The 23,574-nt window shown below is 42.2% G+C and overlaps 1 protein-coding gene and 1 long non-coding RNA gene across 20 annotated transcripts in view; one reads left to right on the top strand and one right to left on the bottom strand.

The window, feature by feature from the left end:
• Positions 1-420: 420 nt before the first annotated feature.
• Positions 421-21,802, bottom strand: LOC116664413. The gene is made up of 3 exons (XR_004320951.1): positions 21,187-21,802; positions 18,728-18,797; positions 421-981 (listed from the first exon to the last, which is right to left on the bottom strand). It is a non-coding gene; the product is annotated as an uncharacterized LOC116664413 (long non-coding RNA).
• The window catches only part of WDR20 (WD repeat domain 20), a 59,839-nt gene continuing 58,056 nt past the window's right edge, over positions 21,792-23,574 (top strand). For 17 of the 19 annotated variants that reach the window (XR_004320950.1, XR_004320949.1, XM_032482669.1 and 14 more), the window contains exon 1: positions 21,792-22,064. Coding sequence is in view for 15 of the 19 variants with exons in the window: in XM_032482669.1 (XP_032338560.1) it covers positions 21,816-22,064 (249 nt within the window). In the remaining 4 variants the exon portion in view is untranslated. The remainder of the gene's footprint in view (positions 22,065-23,574) is intronic. The other 2 variants (XM_032482681.1, XM_032482684.1) reach the window with 2 other exon arrangements.

Here is a 23,574-nt window from a genome sequence, read left to right on the forward strand (position 1 = left end):
CCTGATCTCCGCCTGTCCAACTCTTGTGCCTCTCAGGTAGTTCTGAACTCAGGCAGGGAAGCAAGAGGTTATTTACAGACCCCCTTAGCCAAATCACCTCCTAAAACACAGTGCTGCTCAAAGTATGATCTGTGGACTGTCACTTGAGTGCTCACCCCAGGATATAATCAACACACCCTTCCCTGAGAAAGCTTGCTGCCAAGGAAAGTCAGCTGAATTCCGTGTGTGCAGTAATGGACATGATCTGCATTCTGGTGGCAGCCCCTCTTGTGCCTTGAGGCTGACAGAGCCAGGATGGAGGGATCCGGAGAGACCGACGAGGTAGGTGGGGCCATTTGAAGGGCTCTCATTTGAAGCAGGACAGACAATGCACATAAGATAAAAAGAAGCAACATTTGACTCAAAATAATGTCATGGTAACAAGAATTATTAAGGGGAAATTATTCAGCCTTTGCTGCTGCTGCTGCATTGCCAGCTTTCGTCCTGGGGGCCCCGGCAGGAGGAGAGAGGGGCTCTGTCTTGGGGACGCAGGGGCTGCCCGGGGAAGGACCTGGAGCGCGTGTGGGAGAGAAGGAACAGCGTGGGGATGCGGAGAGGCGGGCACCACAGAAGTCCGGCTGACAGGCGTGGGAGGGCGCTCCTTACTGGGCGCTGTCCTGGAGCAGCTGCCACCCTCGGAGCGGGGAGAAATGAGGCCAGCGGGGCCCACCATGAGGCCCCCACTCGCACGGCCCCTGGGCGGCCCTGGCAGTGGGCTCATGTTTTTTAAGTTTCACTTCAGCACAGATGGTTTACGACCGCTCTCTCTGCTTCACTCCCACTGTCACCCGTCCCCTCCTGCGGGACAGCTGCACTTGCCTGGCTTCCGGGGCTGTGTGGCTGTGCTTCGGTCACTTCTCTGTGCAGCCAACGTGGCACTAGCTTGCCCAGAGGGTCAAGGGTGCAGGACCAGCGGTCACAAGGAGATGCGAACAGTAGTGCCTGCCAAGTGGGGGGAGAAGCAACACGTGAAACATGTGAAGCCAGCAGGAAGCTGGCGGAAAATCCTTCTGGCTACCAGAGGGGTGAGATGTAAATGGAGGGCTCGGTTCTCATCAGTGCCTGGTCAGAGTGGAAGGTCTCTTCTGCTAGGGACACACTCAGGAGCGCAGTGAGCACAACTGTAAACACATGGCATGTTTTCTTCTTTGATAGGAAATACATGACTAGACCTGATGAGAATCTGTGTCCTCTGTAAGGACCAGGAGCCATACTGCAAACAGCCAAGTACCCTGGGCTGTGATGCTGTGGATTTCAACATCCCAGGCTACTGGAGTGCAACTCTATATCTGCTGCATCCTGATGAAGTCTGGCACGCAAAACCATCCCGAAGGCAGCAAAACAGCCCTGGAAACAAGTGTTCATGTGACAAGGCTCCCACAAGTTTTCATCAATAAGTCAACGTACAAAGGACAAGAACAACTTGATGACAGCACTGGGGTGCAATACCACACAGTGGTGAGACACATTTGAATTGTTATTTGTATGTCTTAATTTCAGATTTATTTGGATATTCTGAATTGTTGATCATGCCAGAATTCAAATATGATGATGAGGAGATAACCTAGCAGATGTGAAACACATAAAGTGAAAGAGAGAAGATGGACAGAAAGTTTAAAACATTAAAAATTATCACTATATCATGACAACACTAACAATTTTATGGTCAAAATCATGAAGGAGAAGAATCATGACAGCCAAGAAGAGTAGATAATGAACCTTAAAAGAATAGAAATAAAGGTGATTATGAGAATCAGGAACTTCCCAGACAGGAAGCAAAAGAGTTAGAAGACAGGTGAAATAATAAAGGAAAAGTTTGTGTGTTCAGACGCATGTGAAGGTCCGCAGCAGCTGCCTTTAGATGAATTTGTTCAATAGACACCGTGGTCTTTTGTGATGGCCTGTCAAAGTGAACAATTGCAGTTTAAAATTTGGCAATTAGAATTTTTTAATTTCCAAAAGCTCTTCTCTACAACTAGGTTTTTAAAAAATATGTTTCTTTATATTACATTGTCTTTTGGGGGGGAGGGTAATTAAGTTTTATTTTTATTTATTTACCTTTTTTTAATAGAGGTACTGGGGATTGCACCCAGAACCCCCTGCATGCTGAGCACGCGCTCTGCTGCTGAGCTGTACCCTCCCCGCCTACAACAGGTTTTTGATCTAAGTAATTTTGTGGGTGATAGTGCTGTCACTCACGGAGATACATAAGACTGGGGAAGAACCCGTTTAGGGGTAAAATCAAGAGTGTCTTACTGTTTCATGCCTGGAAGAGGAACAGGAAGCACCGTTGAATCATACATCATTCAGACAATACTAGGTTGTCAACTAGCACACTAGCTTTCTGTGCCTTTCATTATCTTTTTTTTTTAAACAATCAAAAAAATTAATTTATTTTTTAATGGAAGTACTGGGGATTGAACCCGGGACCTCGTGCACGCTAGGCACGTACTCTACACTGAGCTACACCCATCCCCCCATTATCTTTTATACTCCTACGGTCCTACTGCCATCTCTGGAAAACATGGACAGGTGCTGCTCGGATTCTTCCAGAAAGGAAGCAAGGAGTACAGTTAGCTGACCGGCTCCGGCTTTTTCTACTTCAGGGTCCATCTCAGCTTTTAGCTGAGGTCATGCTCTTTTCAGGGCCTCTCCCAGCCAATGACTGACCAGGGCACTCTCTTCTCCAGGCAGTCCCCAGTCAATGATCGGGCCAGACAGCAGTACCAGGGCCTAGCCACTCCCCCGCACAGGGCTCCTCTGTGAGGCAGCCTTAGCCTGGAGCTCCCTGGTGGGCTGGCGGAGATTTGCCAGGTCTGTAATGCCATCTGACACTACCCGCCTGCTTTCACAGGTATTATTTTTCAGTAAACCTTCTGTGCTCAAACCCCATCTCAGCGTCTGCTTCCTGGAGAACCCAACTTGTGACACTGAGACCAAAGTACAATCTCAGTTTTCAGCTCTGGGCCATATATTAGTAAGATCATATGAAATGTTGACTTGGGGTATGTATTAGTCAGATACTGACACAACAATGCCATGTAACAAACAACCACAGAAGCTTGGCAGTATACAATAATCACTTATCTCCTGCCCAGCATACTAGGGTTAGCTGGGGCAGCTCTGCTCCCCGTGTCTCCTGCTGGGCTCTGGGCTGAAGGTGTCAGCGGGAAGCTCTTTCCGTGGTGGATTACTGGAGCGCAAGAGAGCAAGCCCAAGCGCCCACACGAGGGCGCTGCAAGCCTCTGCTCACGTGATCTTCACCAACATCAACCAGAGCCGGTCACAAGGCCAAGTCCAAAATGAAAGGGTAAAGAAAAACCTGACCACCCTGAGGTCACGGCAGAGGGTCTGGATGTATACTACTACTACTACCGTTACCACCTCAGAGGACCAGTCATCCACTCACTGCCAATAATGGTTCCATCAAGTTGGGGTAAGACCTGATATAGCCATACACAGTCAGCTCATACTTCCCAGTTATGTATCCTTTCTGTAAGACTGTGAACGCGTACTTGCAGGGTTTTGTCCAGGTTTAAGGGTAACTGAAGATTCCTGGGGAAGGCCTGAAGATTATTCAGATTAAAATGGCTTTCTGAATGTGCAAAGGCAAAATCTAACGCTTCTTTATTACCAATGTCATATGAAGATTGAGAATGCTTCTTAGTTCACTGAAATCTGATTAACATGCTTGGTGGGATATACCCTGTGACTCTGTCTTGCTGTGAAGCAGCTGTTTCAGGAATACATCCAAGGCAGAGCTTGGAGATTCTGTGGGTCTGGCCCTAGGTCACCACAATAAAGCAACTACTGCAATAAAGTGAGTCACATGAACTTTTTGATTTCCCAGTGCACATAAAAGTTATGTTTACACTATCCTGTAGTCTACTACGTGTGCAACAAATAACATTATGTCTAAAAAATGCACATACCTTAATTAACAAACACTTTATTACCAAAAAATGTTAACCATCATCTGAGCCTTTAGCAAATTGTAGAAGTAACATCAAAGATCACTAGGTGGGAATGGCTGTAGCTCAGTGGTAGAGTGCATGCTTAGCAGGCATGAAGTCCTGGGTTCAATCCCCAGTGCCTGCATTAAATAAACAAACAAACAAACCTAATCACCCCTCCAAGCCAAACCCCACTGATCACAGGTCACCATAACAAATAATAATGGAAAAGTTTGCAACATTGTGAGAATTAGAAAAATACAACACACCGTTAGGAAGTGAACAAATACTGTTGGGGAAATGGTGCCAACAGATTTGCTCAGTGTAAAGGTTTTGTACAATACACAGTATCTCTGAAGCACAATAAAGCACAGCACAATAAAATGAGGTGTGCCTGTGTGTGTGCGCGTTTAAACCACTTCACTGAGGTACATCTGACACAGAGGATGCTGTATGTACTGAATGTATATGATGATGTTTGTTTCAGGACACTGATGAACTTGTTTTGTTTTGTTTTGTTTTGTTTTGTTCTTTTGGGGGGAGGGAGGGTAAGAAGGTGTATTTAAAAAAAATTTTTATGGTGGCAATGGGGATTGACTCCAGGATCTCATGCACGCCAAGCACGTGCTCTACCACTGATGAACGCTGTTTTAATGTAGGCTTGATCTACTGTCAGTGTGACAATGCACACCTCTAAGCTCTCATCTTTTAATGTTCCTGAATCTGATCTACTGCACAGATCATAGGTATCTTGCAACCTTTATTTTCCAAATGTATAGAATTGGATTATAACAGAGCATAATTCTCAGAGCTTGCTACTGCTTTTATAATTCTTATCACAATCTAAAATTATTTTTAAACTAATTTTTTCAAAGTAACATACAGTTTAAAAATAAAGTTGTTCTTGGGGGAGGGTATAGCTCAGTGGTAGAGTGCGTGCCTAGCACGCACAAGGTCCTGGGTTCAATCCCCAGTGCCTCCATTAAAAATAAATAAGTAAATAAACCTAATTACCTCTCCCCTCCAAAAATAAATAAATAAATAAATAAATAAATAAAATTGTTCTAAAAGGCTCATAATGAAAAATAGTGGCCCCCAGCCCTACCAGTCCCCTTTCCTCTACCTGCTACACACAGACAACCACTCACTCTCAACCCTTAGCAGTTTCCAAATGTTTTAAGTCACCGATAGCTACTACGGGCTTCCTGTTATGACAGGTGAAGATTTAGCTCTTTTACCACCACTAACCCTTGCTTCTGCTGCCTCATCTTCTCATCATAGTTTACAATAAATTTTGGTTAAATCAATAATCAGTGTTTACACTTTTAAGGATGTGTAAAAGTTGCTCAGTGATGAGCCCAAAGGGTACCACTACATCCCTCCTTCTTATTTTTGATAGCTTTTATTCTGCCAAGGATTGCCTCGTATTTACATTTGCATTTTTTAAATTTTTTCCCTAAAGTCTCCAACAGATCCTTCAAATACCAATCAATATAATATTTTCACACCACTTAAATGCAGTGGCTCACCTATTAATTTCCTGGAATCCTCCTTCCCACAGCCTCACATCCTTCTGGGAATTCCTTTCCCCACTTTCCTAGACTAGAATCCTTGCTTCCGAGCTCCTATGCCTTCCTCATTCTTGGTTTAGCCTCTAGTTTTGCAGAAGCACATTCTGCAGGGCCGTGGCAAACACTAGCCACACTGCTGGTGGGTGTGTCGGCTGGCGCAGCTCTTCTAGACGGCCATCTGGCAGCTTCCATCAAAAGGAGGGTCCAACAATCCTGCTCCTGGGCACACTCCAGGGGAAATGCTCACATGCGTCCTTAAGAGGACACACACGAGGATGCTCACTGCAATGCCTTTGTGTATTTGTGTGCATGAAGCCTCCTGATTTCTGTAGACAATTTTATATCCTATTACTTCACTGAATTCTCTTAAGGGCAGTTTTTTTTAAATCAACAAATAGTAAAAGTTTTCTTCCTCTTTTAAAATATTTTACACATCTAATTTCTTCCTCTTGTCTGACTGCTTCGGTTAATACCTTCAGTACAGTGGTAAACGGTAGTAGAGTTGATGGTCACTCCAGTCTAGTCCTGACGTTAGTAGGGCTATGGGCATTCTATTTTATTTTAATTTTTATTAGACAATGGGATTTCTTTTTCACTTTTTTAATTAAAGTATAACTTACATAAAGTACTCAAGCCCTACATAGAACTTGATGGTTTTACAAATTTAGACACTTAGATCAAAACAGAGAATTTTCAGCACCCCAAAAGGCTCCCTGTGTCCCCTTCTCAGTATCTCCCTCAGAGATAACCACTATCACGACACTCTTGACTAGTTTTGTTTCTGAACTTCATATAAATGGAATTTTACAGCATGTACTTTTGTGCTGGCTACTTCCACTCAACACTGTGTCTGCGGGACTCGTCCACGCTGTGTGCAGAGCAGCAGGTACGTTGTCATTGCTGCGTGGTATTCCACAGAAATACGTCCATATACCACAACCCGCTTGACCATCCTACTGCTGATGGACACTGGGTTATTTCCAGTTTGGGTTATTATACATAAAGCTACTAAGAAAATTTTTTGATGCACACAGTATGTATCTCAGATGTATACACAAGAGTGGAATTACTAGGTCATAGGGTTTATGTATTTTAGTTCATCCATGTGCTTAGTTTTAGTAGGTATTGCAGAAACACTTTCCAAAGTGGTTGTAACCAATTTACACTTCCAGTTGTTCCATTTCCTCACCAGCACTTGGTTTTTCAGTGCTTTTAATGTTAGCCCTTCCGGTGTGAGTGCAAGGATACTACTGGGCTTTTGTTTTGAATCTCCCTGGTGAGTGATGATGCTGAGCACCCTGTCATAGGATTATTGGTCATCCAAATGTTACCTTTTGTGAAGTGTCTGCTCCAGTCCTTTGCTCATTTAAAAAACTGGGTTGCCTTTTTGTTGATTTGCTCTATATATTTAAAATTTTCATAGATACTGCAAAATTATACTTCAAAAAGTTTACATCAATTTACAATCCTATCAGAATTTACAAAGATGCTAGTTTTGTCCCATACTCTTCAATGCTGTATATTTCAAACTTTTTAACATCTGCCAATTTGGCAAGGGTCAATGGTACTTCATTATTACTGTATTTTTAACTTTTTAAAATTGTGGGTATACAAAAGAGTATATATATGTATGTATATATACACACATACACATACATACATATATTCTAAAGAATAAGAATAAAACCAATAGCAATGTACCTATCACTCAGGTTAAGAAACAGAATATTATCAAATCTTAGAAGATCCCTGTGTGCCCCTCCCTGAGGTAGCTACCATCTTGTCTTTTGTGTTGTCATTTTGTATTAGTAAGGGGGTGGAGAGGATAAAGTCTGAAACAAAGATATTCAACATTGCATTAAGAAATGAAGAATTCTTTCTCTCTCACATGCCAGTACAATGGGAACAACTGTTTATTCTGAGTGGCCTAAAGTTCCACAATGATGTGCCTTGGTATGGATTTCCTTTTATCCATTTTGCTGGGTAACAGTTGGGCTCATTTATTCTGTAAACTCATGTCCTTCAGTACTGGACATTTTTCTTGGATATTTTATGGATTTCCTCCTCCAGTGCCTGGATGCTGACTGTGTAGGGCGGTCCCCTTCCCTCTCTCTTACTCTCCAAAGATTCCTGTTTTTCTTGCTGCTCTTTCTGGGAGATTTTCTCAATTTTCATTTCCAACCCTTCTGCTGTTTCTATTTCTGCTATCATGTTTTTAACATCCAAGAGGCCTTCTTTATTTTCTGAAGTTTCTTACAAAAAAGGTAATCCTGTTTTGATTCACAGATGCAACATCTATTTATTTGAGAATATTAACATTTGTTTTAAAATTTTCATCTCCCTTGTATGGCCTGTTTTATCCAATATTGCTTTTTTTTCTGTTCATCTGTTTTGATCTCTAAAACTCAACATTTCGAGGCTTGTCTCAGATGTGTGGATAATCCTTGGCTGTCTGCTTATGACTAAGAGCTGGAGACCAAGAGGCTGTTTGGAAGATCTGAGCACATGGTTTTTAGGATAGTCGGGCTTTGGGGTTCACTGCATGGTAATCTGCATGGGCTATTTCTTGAGGAAACCTCTTATGCCTACATCTTGGGAACTGTCAGATTCTCCAGAAAAGAATCTTCTAAAATTTCTGCATGGGGAGTAAAGCCCTGGTTGTCGGTGTTCTGGGGGACTGGTGGGGAGAAAAACGAGGATTTGGCATTCAGTAGTCACATGTTTACTTAATCCCCATGTTCAAGACACTGCTTGTGACCTTACTTTGGTTTAGAATCCCTGCACAAAAACTCTTTGTTTTGCTTTTTCCAAAGAATAAACTTTCAGATTCCCAAGAGGATGGGAATCTAGATTTGCAAGGATATACGTAGGATAGACTCCAAGAAGTGGGGTTGCTGGATTGAAGAGTACAGACATTTTAGATTTGGAATAATTATAGCCAAATTATTCTCTGTTGAGCTTACACTAATTTGCACCACCACCATCAGCAAGACATGACTGTTTCTTCACAACTTTGTAAACAGCAAACTTTTTCACTTTGAAAACAGGTGGGAAATATTTTATCTATATATTTTAATTTACACTTTTCTTCAGTCTGAGTTTGAGCATCTTTTCACGGGTAAGAGACGAATTTCTTTTCCCCTCAAATGCTTGCTCGTGCCCTTGGCCCACCGGGTCATTTTCCTTTCCTGGGTTGATTTCTAGGAGCTCTTTTCCAGTTTCTTGTTTGTTGACTTGCTTACAGTGGTTTATCAAAGGGAAAACTTTTTTTTTTTTAAACAAAACAAACATTTAAATTTTCTCGGCAAAGGTGATTCAGAGAATTTATATAAAGCTGGGAGAGGGACAACTGCGCAGGGAGCTTCCAGTGCAGCGGGGGCAGCACAGCCTTGGGATCAGGCATGCCTACCAGGCCTTCTGCGTCTCCTGACATGAGTGGCTGACTGGACGGGAGGGACAGCAAAGGAGGCCAACCCCAGCCTCCACCGTGCCCACCCTTCCCTAGGTGCCCGTTAGCAGGGCTCTGGCCCTAGCCTGAGCTCCACCACATGGGAGTTTGTCAGGCACAGGGGGAGCAGAAGCAGACAACTGCCTGTGGTGAACCATAACATCTCCTTGTTTCCCTTTTTTTTCTGTTTTGGAAGGAAAGGTCCCTGCAAGTCCCCTTCCTAAGCTGGGGAGGGACCAAAATGCCACAATAGCAGTAGGGACTATGGCGTCTGCCACAGTTGACCCTTGAAGAACAAGTTTAAACTGTGCCAGTCCACTTACATGCGAATATTTTTTCAGTAAATACATACTACAGGGCTGCATGATCCGTGGCTGGTCGAATCCAATGATGCAGATCTCCCCTCACTGCTTCTATGTTTTCTTTTTTATGTTTTTAACCTTTCATCCATTTAGATTTTTTCCTCCCAGATGGCTACCTACTTGTCCTAAGTCTATTTATTAAACATTCATCTTTTACTCACAGATATTAAATATTAAAAAAAATACAAAACATACAAAATTTTTGCGTGGCTTTATTTCTAGAATTCTCATGCTGTTCTGTTGACCTGTCTATTCATGCCCTTGCTACATTATTTATAATCATTCTGTTGTGTCTTTTAATATCTGGTAGCGCTGATTCCCCATTTCTTCTTTTTCGGAACTTTCTTGGCTCTTCTTACTTTTTCCACTTGAGCTTTGAAGTCATCTTGTCTAGTTTCCAAATATAATTCAGAATTTAATGGAATCACATTAAATTTATAAATTTAGGAAGAACTAACATCTTTATGATGTCGAGCCTTTCTGTTCAAGAATGTGCTGTGCCTTTCCACTTGTTCTTCTGAGTCTTTCTATAACATTTGAAAGTCTTTACCATAAAGATCCTGCAGTTCTTACTAAGCATATTCCTAGGTTTTATCTTATTCACAACTATTGTAAATAGAACCTTTTCTATATCTGCTAACTAGCATGGCTTGTGTATATATTGATTTCTGTACAGCAATTTTGTACCTAGCTACCTTACTGAAATCTTACTGCTTGCAATAGTTTCTTTATTCATTCTCTTGCATTTTCCAAGCAAAAATATCATTTGTAAATAATGATAATTCATCCCCTTCCCCCCTTAATCTGCATGTTTTTCACCTCTAAAATCCAGTTGTTTTTGGATATCCTGATCACCTAGAGCGTCTGTATTCATTCCTCAGGGCTGAGGTAACAAAGTACCACAAACCAGGTGACTTAAAACATTCATTGTCTCACAGTTCTGGAAGGTAGAAGTCCGAAGTCAAGGTGCAGGCGCGGCCACGCTCTCTGAGACTCGTAGGGGAGGCCCTTCCTTGCCTGTGGCTTCCTTCTGGCGTTTGCTGCCATCCTGGGGTGCCTTAGCTTGCAGCCACAGCGCTTCACACGCTGCTGCTGCCTCACACGGTGCCCCCCACCCCTGAGCCTCTGTGCGCCTCTCTTCTTCTCATAAGGACACCGGTCTCATGGAGCAGGGCCGACCCTGACGATGGCATCTTAAGTACATTTGCAAAGACTGTATTACAAGTAAGACCATGTTCACAAGCCCTGAGGGCTAGGACTTTAACGTGACTTTCAGGGGGACACAAGTCCATCTGTAACAGCAACGAAGCATTTTCCTCTCCTCTGTGCACCTTGAAGACTAGAATTTATAGCAGGAATCCACAGAATTATTTTGTAGTTTTGTTTTGAGGAATTGTCTATGGAACCCATAAAGTTGTGTGTAAAATTTGGTACGTGTATGCATTTAGGTTGGGGAATGCGGCTTAAAGCTTTCACTGGATTTTCAAAGGCATCTGTTACCTTCTAAAAATTTAAGAATTACTTATGCAGACCAAAAAGATAATAAGCTTTACAGTATTAAATCAAGTTCAAAAAATAATCACGTTTATTAGCTTTATTAAAATATAGATTAAGGAAGTCATCTACACTTAATGACTATACAGTGTATTACTGTTTATAAAGAGCTTTTACGTACATTTTGTCTTTTGGGCCTTTTCACATACCTAACAGGTATGTTTATAACACTCTAATTTTAGGCACAAGAAAAGAGATTCAGAGAGGTTACTCTATGAAGTGAAAAAGTAAGTAATGAAGTCAGTTCTTAAACTCAGGGCTTTAAAAAACCCCTAAGTGTATATATGTTTTAGTTTTTCAGAAATGGAATCATATCATACATACTTATCAGCAAATTAATGTTTTTCACTTAATATATTTTGGACATTTTTCCATGACAGTGTACGTGGATTTACATATTTTTTTAACAGGTAAATGTATGGCATTTCCAAAAATTTATTTAATTCCTTTCGATGGGTATAGTAATTTTCAATTTTTCACTACTAAGAGTAATGTTTCAGTGAAAATTCTAAAATACATAAACTCTGTACATTGTGAGAATAAATTCCTAGAATTGGAGTTGTTGAATCAAATCACATAACTACAATAAATGATTTGACTCATTATCAAATTACCCTCCAAAGAATAGCAATTTACATTCCTATGAATGGGGAGTAAAAGTGCCTACTTCTTGATATTTTTGCCAACACAAAAAATCTGTGGCAACACTATTATCAAACTTTTAATGATAATTTGTATTTTCCAAAGTGATAGTAAAAATTTTTGTTTTAACTTGCACGTCTTTCATTGTTAGAAAAGTTGAGCATCTCGGAGTGGGGACGGCAGGAAACTCGGAAGTTATAAACAAAAAGTGATAGATGCAGCTTTTGTGAATTGCTTACTTATATCCTTTGCCTATTTTTTCCACTGGGTTATTTTTCCTTTCTAACTGATCTTAAGAAGTATTTTTTTTTTAGTGATATTATCCTCTTGCCATATGTGTTACAAATATTTTTTCCAAGTTTGTTGTCTTTTTGAATGGTGTTTTGCGCCATGCAAGATATAGAATAAAAATGTCCTAACGCTTCTGAGTTTCAGGATATGTTTAGAAAAGTCTTCCCCATTTTAAGATTATAAATATATTATTGAACCAGTTTCTTTTTGGACTCTTACGGCTAAATTTTATATTTAAATCTTTGATCCATCTGGAGTTTATTTTGGTATGCGAATGGAATTAGGAATCCATATTTATTTTATTATAAATGACTAGCTGGTTGTTCCAATACCTTTCATTAAATGAACTTTGCCATCTGTACCAGTTGTCCATTTTTACTGGGGTCTAGTTCTCTGCTCTGTCATATTCCATTGATGCTTTAATTAAAGAGGTTTTATAGTATACATTAATACTGGGAGGAAAACTCATTCCCAACACTATTCTTCTTTTTCAGAATTTTCCATAGTGATTCTTAGATATTTATTCTTCTAAATGAAATTTAGAATAATTTTCACAAGTCCTAAGAAAATCTATTGATTCAGATTTGGATTGCATTCAGTTCATATATTGATTCAGGAAGAATCAGCATTTTTACATTGTTGAGTCTTCTTACCCAAGAAGAAGGAGTTTTCATGGAATTATTTTATTTAGTTTTTTCATAGTTTTAAAGTATTATTCAAGCAGTTCTGAAAACTTTCTAAATATATTCCAAGACATTGCCTCAGCTCAACCCCAGGGGGCGCCATTCACACTGTAGTCAATGATTAAAGGCCCCTACTTCCCTGTGTGATGAGTTCACTTCTACATCTTACTTTGTTGTTGTGGATGTGATATTTTCTTTAGCTATATTTAAATTAGATACCATTTTGACATGAGAAAGTTACTGATGTTTGAATATTAATTTTATAACCTGCTATACTTGTTTCCTCAGGTTTCCAGTTGACCCTCCTAGGTTTTTCAACATGCAGTCATGGATAACTAATAACTTATGTCACTTGAACTGTCACCTGCTGTGCTGGCTAGCACTTCCAACACAGTATTAGATAGTAAGATCATGAGTAGAACTCATGTCACATCTTTTGACCTCAAGTCCTGTGCTCTTTTTTGGGTACATATTCAATCCACTAAACAGCTGCTGAGCACCAATGATCTATATGAGAAAGACATGGTAAAAAGAGAAATAAATTGTTCAGTGCCCTAGTTCATAATCCTTTCTTATCCCAATACACAGATCCAGAGCCACAGTAAGTATTCAGTTGATAAATCTTATGCTGTTAAAACCTTTCCAGCAAATTCAATATTCTATCCTACTAAATTAAAATCTGACCCTAAAGAAAGATTATTCTCCAAGGACAGGACAGGGTTTTGTTTCGTGTTTGTTTTTTGGGGAGAGGGAAGCCAGCTGGGGCTAAGACAGTGAGTGAACAAGGGGCACCCTAAATGTTTACCTGAAAGCCAAATACATAAAGTAAACAGGGGGCTGAAGCCCCGTTAAGACACTAGAGGGAGAGCTATCCGAAATCACAAGGGATGTGGCCCTGAAGCCGAGTTTAACCTCTGGGGTAAGATACGAGAAAAGCAAGCATGAAGGAGCATGTTTTCAAGTATGTGAACTGTAATCACGTGTAGCTAACAATCTGGTGAGATGAAACAGCGACGTGATAAATGCCATAATAAAGTTAAGTATTAACATTAAGTGCTAGATGTTAGAGAATGTTTCTCAAAGGATGTGAGTCATTCATTTGGCAAATCTATGTGGAGTACCTGCTGAATGTCAGGCCCCAACCTAGGGAGAAGACACTGAACAAAAGAGATAGCGCGCCTGTTCTCCAAGAGCTTACAGTCTCCTGGGGAGGTGGGAGTTACGTAAGTAAACACAGACATCTGTGTGGGTCTATCATATACATATTATTAGAGACTGTGTCAAGGGCTATAAAGGAAATAACAATGCTGAGAAAATAACAGGGTGCCGTAATTTAGACGTGGGGTGTCCGGGAAGCCCCTCTAAGACAGCAGCCTCTAAGTCGAAACCTGAGGGATGAACCGGCAGGGTAAACAGCAAGCCGGGCAGGGGCGGTTTTCCAGTTAAGGTTTAAAGAATGAGGCGGCGTTCTATCCTCTCCGATGAACAGAGGAGAGGGAATTCAGCTTATGCAGAGGCACGAAAGCGCAGGTGTGACAGGTATGAGGAACCACAAATACCACAGCTCAGTAAGGGAGCATGTATAAACAGAAATACCAGGAAGAGAAAGGAAAAAAAAAGACAAAAATATGAGGAAGATGGATAAGGGGAAAACTAGAAGTTCAATTCGGTATATGTTGAGCATCTATTATGTGCTTCATGCTACCCCAGGGAATTCTTCCAATTTTAAAGAGTAAGAAGAAGGGTTCCTCCTCTCAGTAAACGCAGCATCTAACTGCGTCGGTAACCGTAGCATTCCCCTTTTAAAGAGAACCTTTTGGAGAATACTCCCCACCCTGTCCTAGACTGGATCTTTTTAATATCATAAACTGTATCTTTACTTTCCCAAACAGTAACTCCTAAAGTAGATTTTTTACTTATTTATTTTTTGTTATTTATTCATTTATTTTAATTGAAGTATAGTCGATATACAATGTGTTAATTTCTGGCACACAGCATAGCGGTTCAGTTAGACGTCTACATACATATTCCTTTTCATGTTCTTTTTCATTAGAGGCTATTCCAAGGTATTGAATATAGTTTCCTGTGTTCTACACACAGCAGACCCTCTTGTTTATCTATTTTATGTATAGTAATGGGTATCTGCAAATCTCGAACTCTCAATTTATTCCTCCCCACCTCATTTCCCCCTGGTAACCGTAAGTTTGTTTTCTATGTCTGTAAGTCTGTTTCTAAAGTGTATTTTTAAATGAACAAATGCTTCTTCCTTCCTATCGCAGCCTACCCACCCCCGCAACTCTCCACAGCGGCCTATGGCTAGAAATCAGCCCACTGTACCAGCCGCCCCACGGCCGCGGTACTCCAGAGGCTGGCTGAGCTCTCCCGGTAATGTCCAAGCAGCCTGTAAACATGTTTGACATACAGCACACCAACTTTTTTTTTTTTCAGACTTTTCTCTGTCTTGCTTAAGATTCTCAGAAAAAGAAATTGTTACTGAGGTTTAAGCTTGAATGTCCTTGTTCTAATCTCTAGAGATAAATCCCTTGGACAGGCTGTCATTGAACCTCTCACTGGAGGAGCTCAACAATGAAAAGCGAAGCTGGCACAAGTTCTAGCTTCAAAAAGTGATGTCTTCACGTGGGTCCAGCTCTAAGAACCCTCTGAGTAATGAGTCAGCTGGTTCTGTGCTTGTGAGCGAGTGTCATAGCCTTGTGACAACTGATTCTCTCACTTTCTCCCTACATTTTCCCCTCCACCGCTACAGTTTGGAACCCATATTTCTGTCTTATCCCTAGAGTCTGAGAATATTAAAACAGCATACATGGAGCTGCATTTAGATGAGGGTGGGAGACAGCTGTGGGTCTTTTAAGGCTCGGAGTGGAGAGCTTGGACAGTAAGTAGAGGTGCTTTTGTTAATCGGATAAAAAGAGTAATTCTGTTGACAACCACCAGTCCCACCACCAACCTCTCAGGCAGAACTAACCACTGTTTCCCCTCTTTCCTTGATCAGCATATTTGGGCTGCAGGCAAGGAGGCAGCGCAGGCAGCGCAGTGTGGGAGTTTGTCCAGGAGGCAGGGAAAATCACTGTGGAGCTGCCGTCCTGCAGGGGTCAAGAGGGACTTACTACAAGAGCATGGTGGAAAAATTAGTTTTGAAAAGAAGAGATACCTCTTCCTTTGATCCTAGAAGAGTCAGAGTGGGTTCAGATACAGATACAAATGCATGTACAGCTTGGAAACTGAGGGAGGTTCACACTTTCTGACAGAGATTCCTGAACTTCCTTGGTTCTCAGAGCCCTTAGCATCTCAGGAATTTCTTCAAGTCACCCCTAGACCAAAAGAACACCCAGTAGTTCTGTTTATAAGTCCAAACAACCTAATACATAAGTATTTATCCCTAAAATTTAGTAGCTGTTTGAAAAATAAACTGGGCACTGTACAGTTCGGATTGAACCCATATACATTTCATCCATTTCAAGTGCATAAAATTCAGTGGTTTTTTTTAGCATATTCAGCATTGTGCCACCATCACAATCAACATTAGAACATTTCTGTCACCTTAAAAAGAAACACCACACCCATTAGCAGTCGCTTCTCCTTCCCCCTCATGGAAGGGTGCTTCCATCTCTAAGCAACCAATAACCTATTTTCTGTCTCTAAAGATTTGCCTGTTCTTGACATTTCACATAAATGTAATCATGTGATACGTGGCCTCTGTGTCTGCCTTCTTTCATGCAGCATGTTTTCAAGGTTTATCCATGCTGTAGCATGCATTGGTATTTCATTTCTTTTTATGGCTGAATAATATTCAATTGTATGGACAGGCTACATTTTGCTTATCTATTCATCAGTTAATGAACATCTGGTTTGTTCCTACCTTTTAGCTATTGACTCATGCTGCTATGAACATTCGTGTCCAATTTTTTGTGTGGACGTGTTTCCACTTCTCTTGGGTGTACACCTAAGAGTGGAATTGCTAGGTCATGTGATAACTGGTTAAACTTTTGAGGAATACCAGACTATTTTCCAAAGTGGCTGCACTGTTTTACATTCCGACCAGCAGGAGATGAGGGTTTGAATTTCTCCACATACTCATTTGGTATTACCTGTCTTTTCGATTATAGCCACCCTAGTGGGTGTGAAGTGGGATCTCACTGTGGATCTGATTTGCATTTCTCTGATGACAATGATGTTGAGCATCTTTTCATGTTCTTACTGGCCATCTGTGTATCTTCTTCGGAGAAATTTCTATACAAGTCCTTGGCCCATTTTAAAAATAGGTTGTTTCTTGAGTTGTGGGAGTTGTTTATTCTACATACAATATCTTATCAGATATATGATTTGCAAATATTTTCTCCCATTCTGTGGTTGTCATTCCTAGTTTTGAGTTTTTAAAAAATCTTTGAATTAAAAAAAATACATTGCTTCATTTGAATTGCTATTTTTCTCCTTTTAGCAATGTATAGTTTAAAAATGAGTATATTTTGCTGCTTTACTCCAAGATGTTTCTCTTTGGAAAACTGAATTCAAATTTTGTTTCTGCTAATACCTAGCTCTAGGGTAGGAATTTGCACAAGTCATTTCGTTACTCTGACACTTCATTTTCTCATTCGTAGAAGGGTGATAAGGGTGCCTACTTTACAAGGTTGTGCATGAAAATGAGAGGGTGTAAAAGCACTTAGCATAATGCCTACATAGCACGCTCTCACAAAATGGGCTGTATTTGAAAATCCTAAAAGACCTTTTAAAAAACACTTTTATTTCAAGATATGTGTGAAATAGTAAGTATTGCCCCAACTTAATAGTGGTTATTTAAGAAAGAATAAGACTTTATATAAATCAATTTGTATCAAAAAACATATCGTAGTTTAGCAGTTCTGATGGTTTGTCAGTTTGACCATGTTGCAAATGTGAAAGAGTGCTGTATCAAGGACATTATGTCATGCTGTTTTCCAAATTCGTTTTCAAGTCCCATAATGGTTTTATAAGTACTGAGTCGTAATACAATCGAATAAGCTCATCCAACAAGATAAATGACAGATTGGTTACTTTACATAGCGAGTCAGTAAAAAATCTGAATGTGATTTCTACAGATACTTGCCTACCCCCATTTCTCTTTATAAGGTCACTGCAGCAAACACTGTTTCCCTTCAAAGTTAAAAAACAAAACAAAAAACCCCCAAAAAACTCACACTTTTCAGCATCTTAATGGAGTAATCTCTGAATCTGAAAAACAGCAAATTTGGCCTAAAGTATGGAATACTTTAATACTTAATACATATGGAATACTCCATATGTATTAAGTTGCAAAAATATGGTATGCTTTTTTCATCAATGAAAATTCTTCCTCTTCTCCTCCACCTCCTAGATTGTCCCACTGTTCCCACTCACTTCCTTGGTGATGGGATCCAGGCTTTAAGTCAATCTATGAGCTAATAACTGCCAGATACCAGTTGGAAGGCAAGACTCCTCGCCAGATCTGATTATTCAGCTGCGTCCTGGACGTTTCTTGTAAATGCCTTAGGGACACTGCACACTCAGCAAGTTCAAAACTGAGCTCTTGCTCTCTTTCAAAGCATGCTCTTCTTCAGCCTTTTCATCTCCACCCTCCAGCTGCTTATGCCTACTCTGGAATCATTCTTGACTCCTCCGTGTTTCTCCCACAAGTCACATCTGATCTGCTGGGAAATGCTATCGGTGTTACCTTCAGAATACAACTAGGATTCTCTAACCTTTGTTAATCTCAACTGCTACCATTTCTCATCCAAGCCTCTGTCATCTTTGGCGTAAGTGACTACTATTGGCCTCCAAAGTGGCCTCCCCTTCCCACTCCTGCCTCCCTTAGCCTACTCTCAACCAGCACACAGATGGATTTTTAAACCCTGCAATGGCTTTCTGCTCAATCTGCTCCAGCCACACTGCCTGTCTTGCCATTCCTTGAACATGCCAGGCACACTCCTGCCTTGGGGTATCTGCTGAGGCCTTTCCCTCTGCTTGGTGTGCTCTTCCCCCAGATCTTCCCATGGCCCATGCTCTCATCCCTTTCAAGTCTTTGCTGAAATGCCACTTCTCAAGGAGACTTATCTTGACCACCATATTTTAAACGGTAAGCTACTCAACACACTCCCAACCCCCCTTATCTTACTCTACTTCTTTTTCCTAGCACAACCATGGTGTCACCTACTTATTTGTGTTCACTGTTTATCTTCTATCTTCTCCTTATAAGAATATAAACTCCAGTAATGGAAAAGAATCTGAAAAAGAATATATATATGTATTACTGAATCACTTTGCTGTACACTTTAAACTAACATAACATTGCAAATCAACTATACTTCAATAAAAAAAATACAAACTCCGTGAGTGAGGGATTTTGTTTACTGATGCATCCAAAAGGCTACAATAAAGCGACAGGTGTGGGCACTCAAATATACGTATTTGATAACAAATTTTATGAAGGTCCCTCACATTGTGGAGTGTGCATACAATCTTGTTGAAAGGCAGCATGTACATACCAAAAGATAAATATCAATACAAGATAATTAGCACATGCTGTTGAATACCAAGAGAAGATAACATGTTAGGATGGTACACATAATAAACGAAAGCTCGGAGAAGTGCCACATTTAGTTTAGAGAGGTAATTTTTAAATTTGGGGGGAAGGTGGTCATACCTCCTTGAAAATCTGATGAAAGCTATAGACTTTGATGATGTAATGAACATATATACAAGATTCTGAATACAATTACAAGAGGTTCAAACATTCCCTGATGCCACCCATGAAACCTGAATCAAGAATCATTGGTTTCAAGGATGTCACCCAAGGCCTGGAAAAGGCTTGGTGAAGTTAGGACTCAAACCAGTTCCTGAAGAACAGGTTATGAAGATGAAAGGAGAGGAAGATCTTTTCAAGCAAGAGGAAGAGCTAAATGTGAGGGCAGAATAGCTTGACTAGACTAGAGGATTTATGTGATATGTAAGTATAGGCTGAGAACTGCTTCGTGTATGACTTAAATAATATGGATATTGAAAGTCATAGAGAGTTTTTGGGCAAAAGAATGTAATGCCCAAAGCATTGTTTTAAGAAAATTAATCTGGTGGGGTTTTTTAAGGAGGAAAGTTGAGACAAAAAAGTTAAAATAAGGAAATATTCACAAAGCTATTATATAATGATTCAACTTTGAAGGTATGGAAAGGGAGCTGATAAGGTTTAGAAACTAATAAATTTGAGGCACGAATCCATTTAGAGACACCTGGTTTGAAACTGAAAATCAGAAATAAACTTTAGGTCAAGCCCAGTTACATAAATTTGGGTATTTATTGAATCCCTGAGTGTGGTGGGGGTGGGGGGATGACAAGAGAAAAAGTATAATAGAGATTATTCGAAGGCTTTGAATGGGACAAAGTGAACAGCCTATTATTACTCTGATCACAATAAAATGATAAATTTATATAGACTAAAACCTTAATAGAAGCCTAAGGTATACAGGTATTATGCGCAATTGAAAGTTGTGGGTTAACTGAGGGCTAATACAATTTTTTTGTCTTAATTTTTGTTTGCTGAGGTTTTTCCTCCAAAAAGTATTAGGCTTTTTTTCCCTCTGATAACTAGGGAACACAGATGAATTGTTTTTAGATGATTTGGGATGTCATTATCCCTTGAGATCATTATAAATACACATTTTCAATATAAAATAACACAGTTATAGGCAATTGGGATAAATCCATGGTGACCACAGAATACATCCCGATATTTTTAAAGACTTCTGATATCTATCTGACTTTTAGCAGAAGACAGTTAACATCTAAAAAAACTGTAACAAAAAAATCTTTAAGTATTTTAGGTATGTATTCATTAAGATTTTAGTCTAGTACTTTTTTGCCAACAAGTACAAAGGATACAGGATGTTAGTGTCATATGCATTATTACATCATTGACATAGTTTCCACTGGCCTCTACTTGCTTTGTAATACATAAATGTTTATGATTTAGAGTCCTCTTACTTTCGAACTTAACTCCCTCTACTTTTGTGACACTCTAGCTATGACTTGTACGTAAAAGAAATATATCATTCTTGATGTAACGTTTGTTGGCTCCCCCCGCCCCCGAATCTACCAGAATGCTTCTGTCACCTTAGAAACTTTCTTATTTTAGTGCAACAGGCCAAGAAACCCAGGAACGACATGGTGATTGCTTAATCTGCAATACGTGTGCCTGTCCTTACACATCTAAACCTAGTATAGTAAGACCTGTAACTGTGCCTAGTAAACAACTTCGCAGATTCCAGCTGAGCCTTTTTTAAAAAAGTCAATGGCTCTAACTTAATTAAGGGCTCTTATTAAACTACTGAGCAAGAGAAGTGAATCCTGCTCAGATTCAGTCTCGGGTTCCCAAAGCCATTCCCGACCCTCCTTCTCCCGGCTTTCTTTCTAAACGCCTGGTGGAGACCAACTGAAGAACATAAGTACCAGCACAACCCGCTTCCCTTAGATCAGCCAGTGCTCACGACGGATAGGGATTCAGACATCTAACTTGCAGACGCGGATGCTGTGTATCTATACACTCCTCTCCCCGCCACCCCGCCTGAAAAACAGACGGTGAAGCGCAAAACGGACTCTGGGAGGTGCAGAGGGCTTCCTGACCTGAGCATCAGACGGTCGCGCGGGGTGGCCAGGGGAGGCCGCGGAGGTGGGGGCCGCCCCCCGCCCGGCCTCGGGGCTCCCCCGCACCCTCCGGTCGTGTGAACATGGAGGCTTCCAAGCTCGGGTCACCGTACCCCACGTGCGGACCCCTAATTGGGCGGCGACCGAGGCGGCTCCTCTCTCCGCTCCTCAGGGTCCCCGGGCCCGCAGGGGAAGACTGGAGGCTGCTGAGGAGGCCGCCCCGAGCTCACCTCAGCGCTGCGGACCGTAGCCCCGCCGCGGCTTCCCCCCTCCGGCCCAGCCTCAGTGAGGGTGGCGGAGGCGGCAGCACTGCCAGCCCGCCCCCGGACCCCCGCCGGCTACACCTGCGCCGCCACGGGGTCGCCCCGAGGCCGTGCCCGGGGGAGGAGCCTGCGGACGCCCAGCCGCGTGGAGCGCGCCAGGTGAGCACGCCTGCGCAGACGGGCCGTAAACAAGCCCGCCCCTTCTCCTCGCCGGCCTCCGCGGGGCCGGCTCGCGGGTGGGTGGGGCCAGCAGGAAGAGGCGGGGGGAGAGCGAGAGCCCGGGACGGCGCCTGCGCGGTGGGCGTGATCCGGGCACTTAGGGCAGGATGAACGCTGCTTTCCAAGATGGCGACGGAGGGAGGAGGGAAGGAGATGAACGAGATTAAGACCCAATTCACCACCCGGGAAGGTCTGTACAAGCTGCTGCCGCACTCGGAGTACAGCCGGCCCAACCGAGTGCCCTTCAACTCGCAGGGATCCAACCCTGTCCGCGTCTCCTTCGTAAACCTCAACGACCAGTCTGGCAACGGCGACCGCCTCTGCTTCAATGTGGGCCGGGAGCTCTACTTCTATATCTACAAGGGGGTCCGCAAGGTACCGACCCGGGCTTCACCGGGGCTCGCCAGCGGCGTGGGCAGAGGCCGGGAGCTGGGCGGTGACAGCGGGGGCCAGGGTGACCGATGGGGTGGCCGTCGCTCCTACTTTTGAGTGGGCCGGTAACTCCGCTGGAGTGCTCCTGAGGAAGGGGGATTCGGGAGTGAGGAGGGTGGTGGCGGGGGTGTCTCGAAGGGGTGGGGGCGGAGGAAAGGAACCGTGCGGTGGTGGGGTCCGGCAGGGAGGCCCCAGAAGGGCCGGCTGCCTCCCCTCCGGCAGGATCCGTCGGGCTCTGACACGGCCGGGGAGCGGGCCTGCGAGTCCCCGGAAGAGGTGGGGTGGCCGTCTGGTCTGTTTCGACCGCCTTGCCTCCCGGGAGGGTTGAGAGTCTAGCTCTGGGTTGGAGAACCGGGGCGCGGGGCGACTTGGGAAGATCTGTAAGGCGGAACCGGGGCTGGGAAGCAGAGGACTTGAGACTAGGTCAGAAAGGACCTGCTCGGCACGAAGGGCTACTCCACCTGCTGCCGCACTGACACTTCCTAGGAGCCTCTCCTTCTGGTGTTAACACTTTGAATTTCCGAAAACATCCGAGGGAGGACGGCTGTCACTGTCTCCGCGGAGGGAACCCCCACTTGAGAGAGTGTTAGAGAGGGTCAGCTTGTCCCTTGTCGTACGGGGAAGGGCTGAGTACTACAGTTAGGAGGGCGAAAAGATGTTTCCAGTGAACTAAGCTAGTTCCTAGGGATTCTGTGTGAGCGTGCCCAGCTCAGTCTTGCCCAGCTAGTCAGACTGTGTCCCCAACAGGAAGGGATATGCCTTAAAAGCTACTTTACAAGAACCATTCTTCCTGGCGGGCGATTTAACAGTAATTCTGTCAAGCATGTAATCATCCTTTAAAAATATCTCTTTAACAGAAGCAACTTAGGAGAGTTTTTCTTTCATTGGCTACGTAACTTTGTTCTGATTGAGAACTGCTTACTTTTGAGGTATGTGGTCTTTGAGTCTACTCTCGGAAGAGTGAGGGAATTGCTCCCCTCAGCACCTCGGCTTGTGAAACGGTGATAAAAGGTTAATTTATAAGTGTTCAGTCAGTGTGAAAATAAATTGTATACATTGAAGAGTGAACATTTTCTAGGAGTTTCTTTATCCAGAAGCGGTACGTTTTTGCTTGTTTAAAAGAACTAGGGATGTGACAGTGGTATCTAATTGTAGCGAGTTGTCTAATTTGTTCAAGGTGAATCTTTTTGTTAGTGTTTGTGGTAAGTGTACTCCTGTATTTGAGGTACACTGTTACAAATTGTTGAAAAATTCGCTTGACTTTCTTTCGGAATTGGAAAAGTGTGAAGTGTAGTTAGTAGTCTAGGAGCTGAAGTTTTAGTCCTCCTCCCAACTTTGTCACTGACTTGTTGGGTGACCTTGAACGTACACACGTTGTGATTTATAGCATAATGGCAGTAATGAACTTTAAAGCCTTGAAACACTCAGTAGATGTAAAATATAGTTAAACACT

Source organism: Camelus ferus, chromosome 6 (assembly GCF_009834535.1).
Source record: "Camelus ferus isolate YT-003-E chromosome 6, BCGSAC_Cfer_1.0, whole genome shotgun sequence".
Taxonomy (NCBI): Eukaryota; Metazoa; Chordata; class Mammalia; order Artiodactyla; family Camelidae; genus Camelus; species Camelus ferus.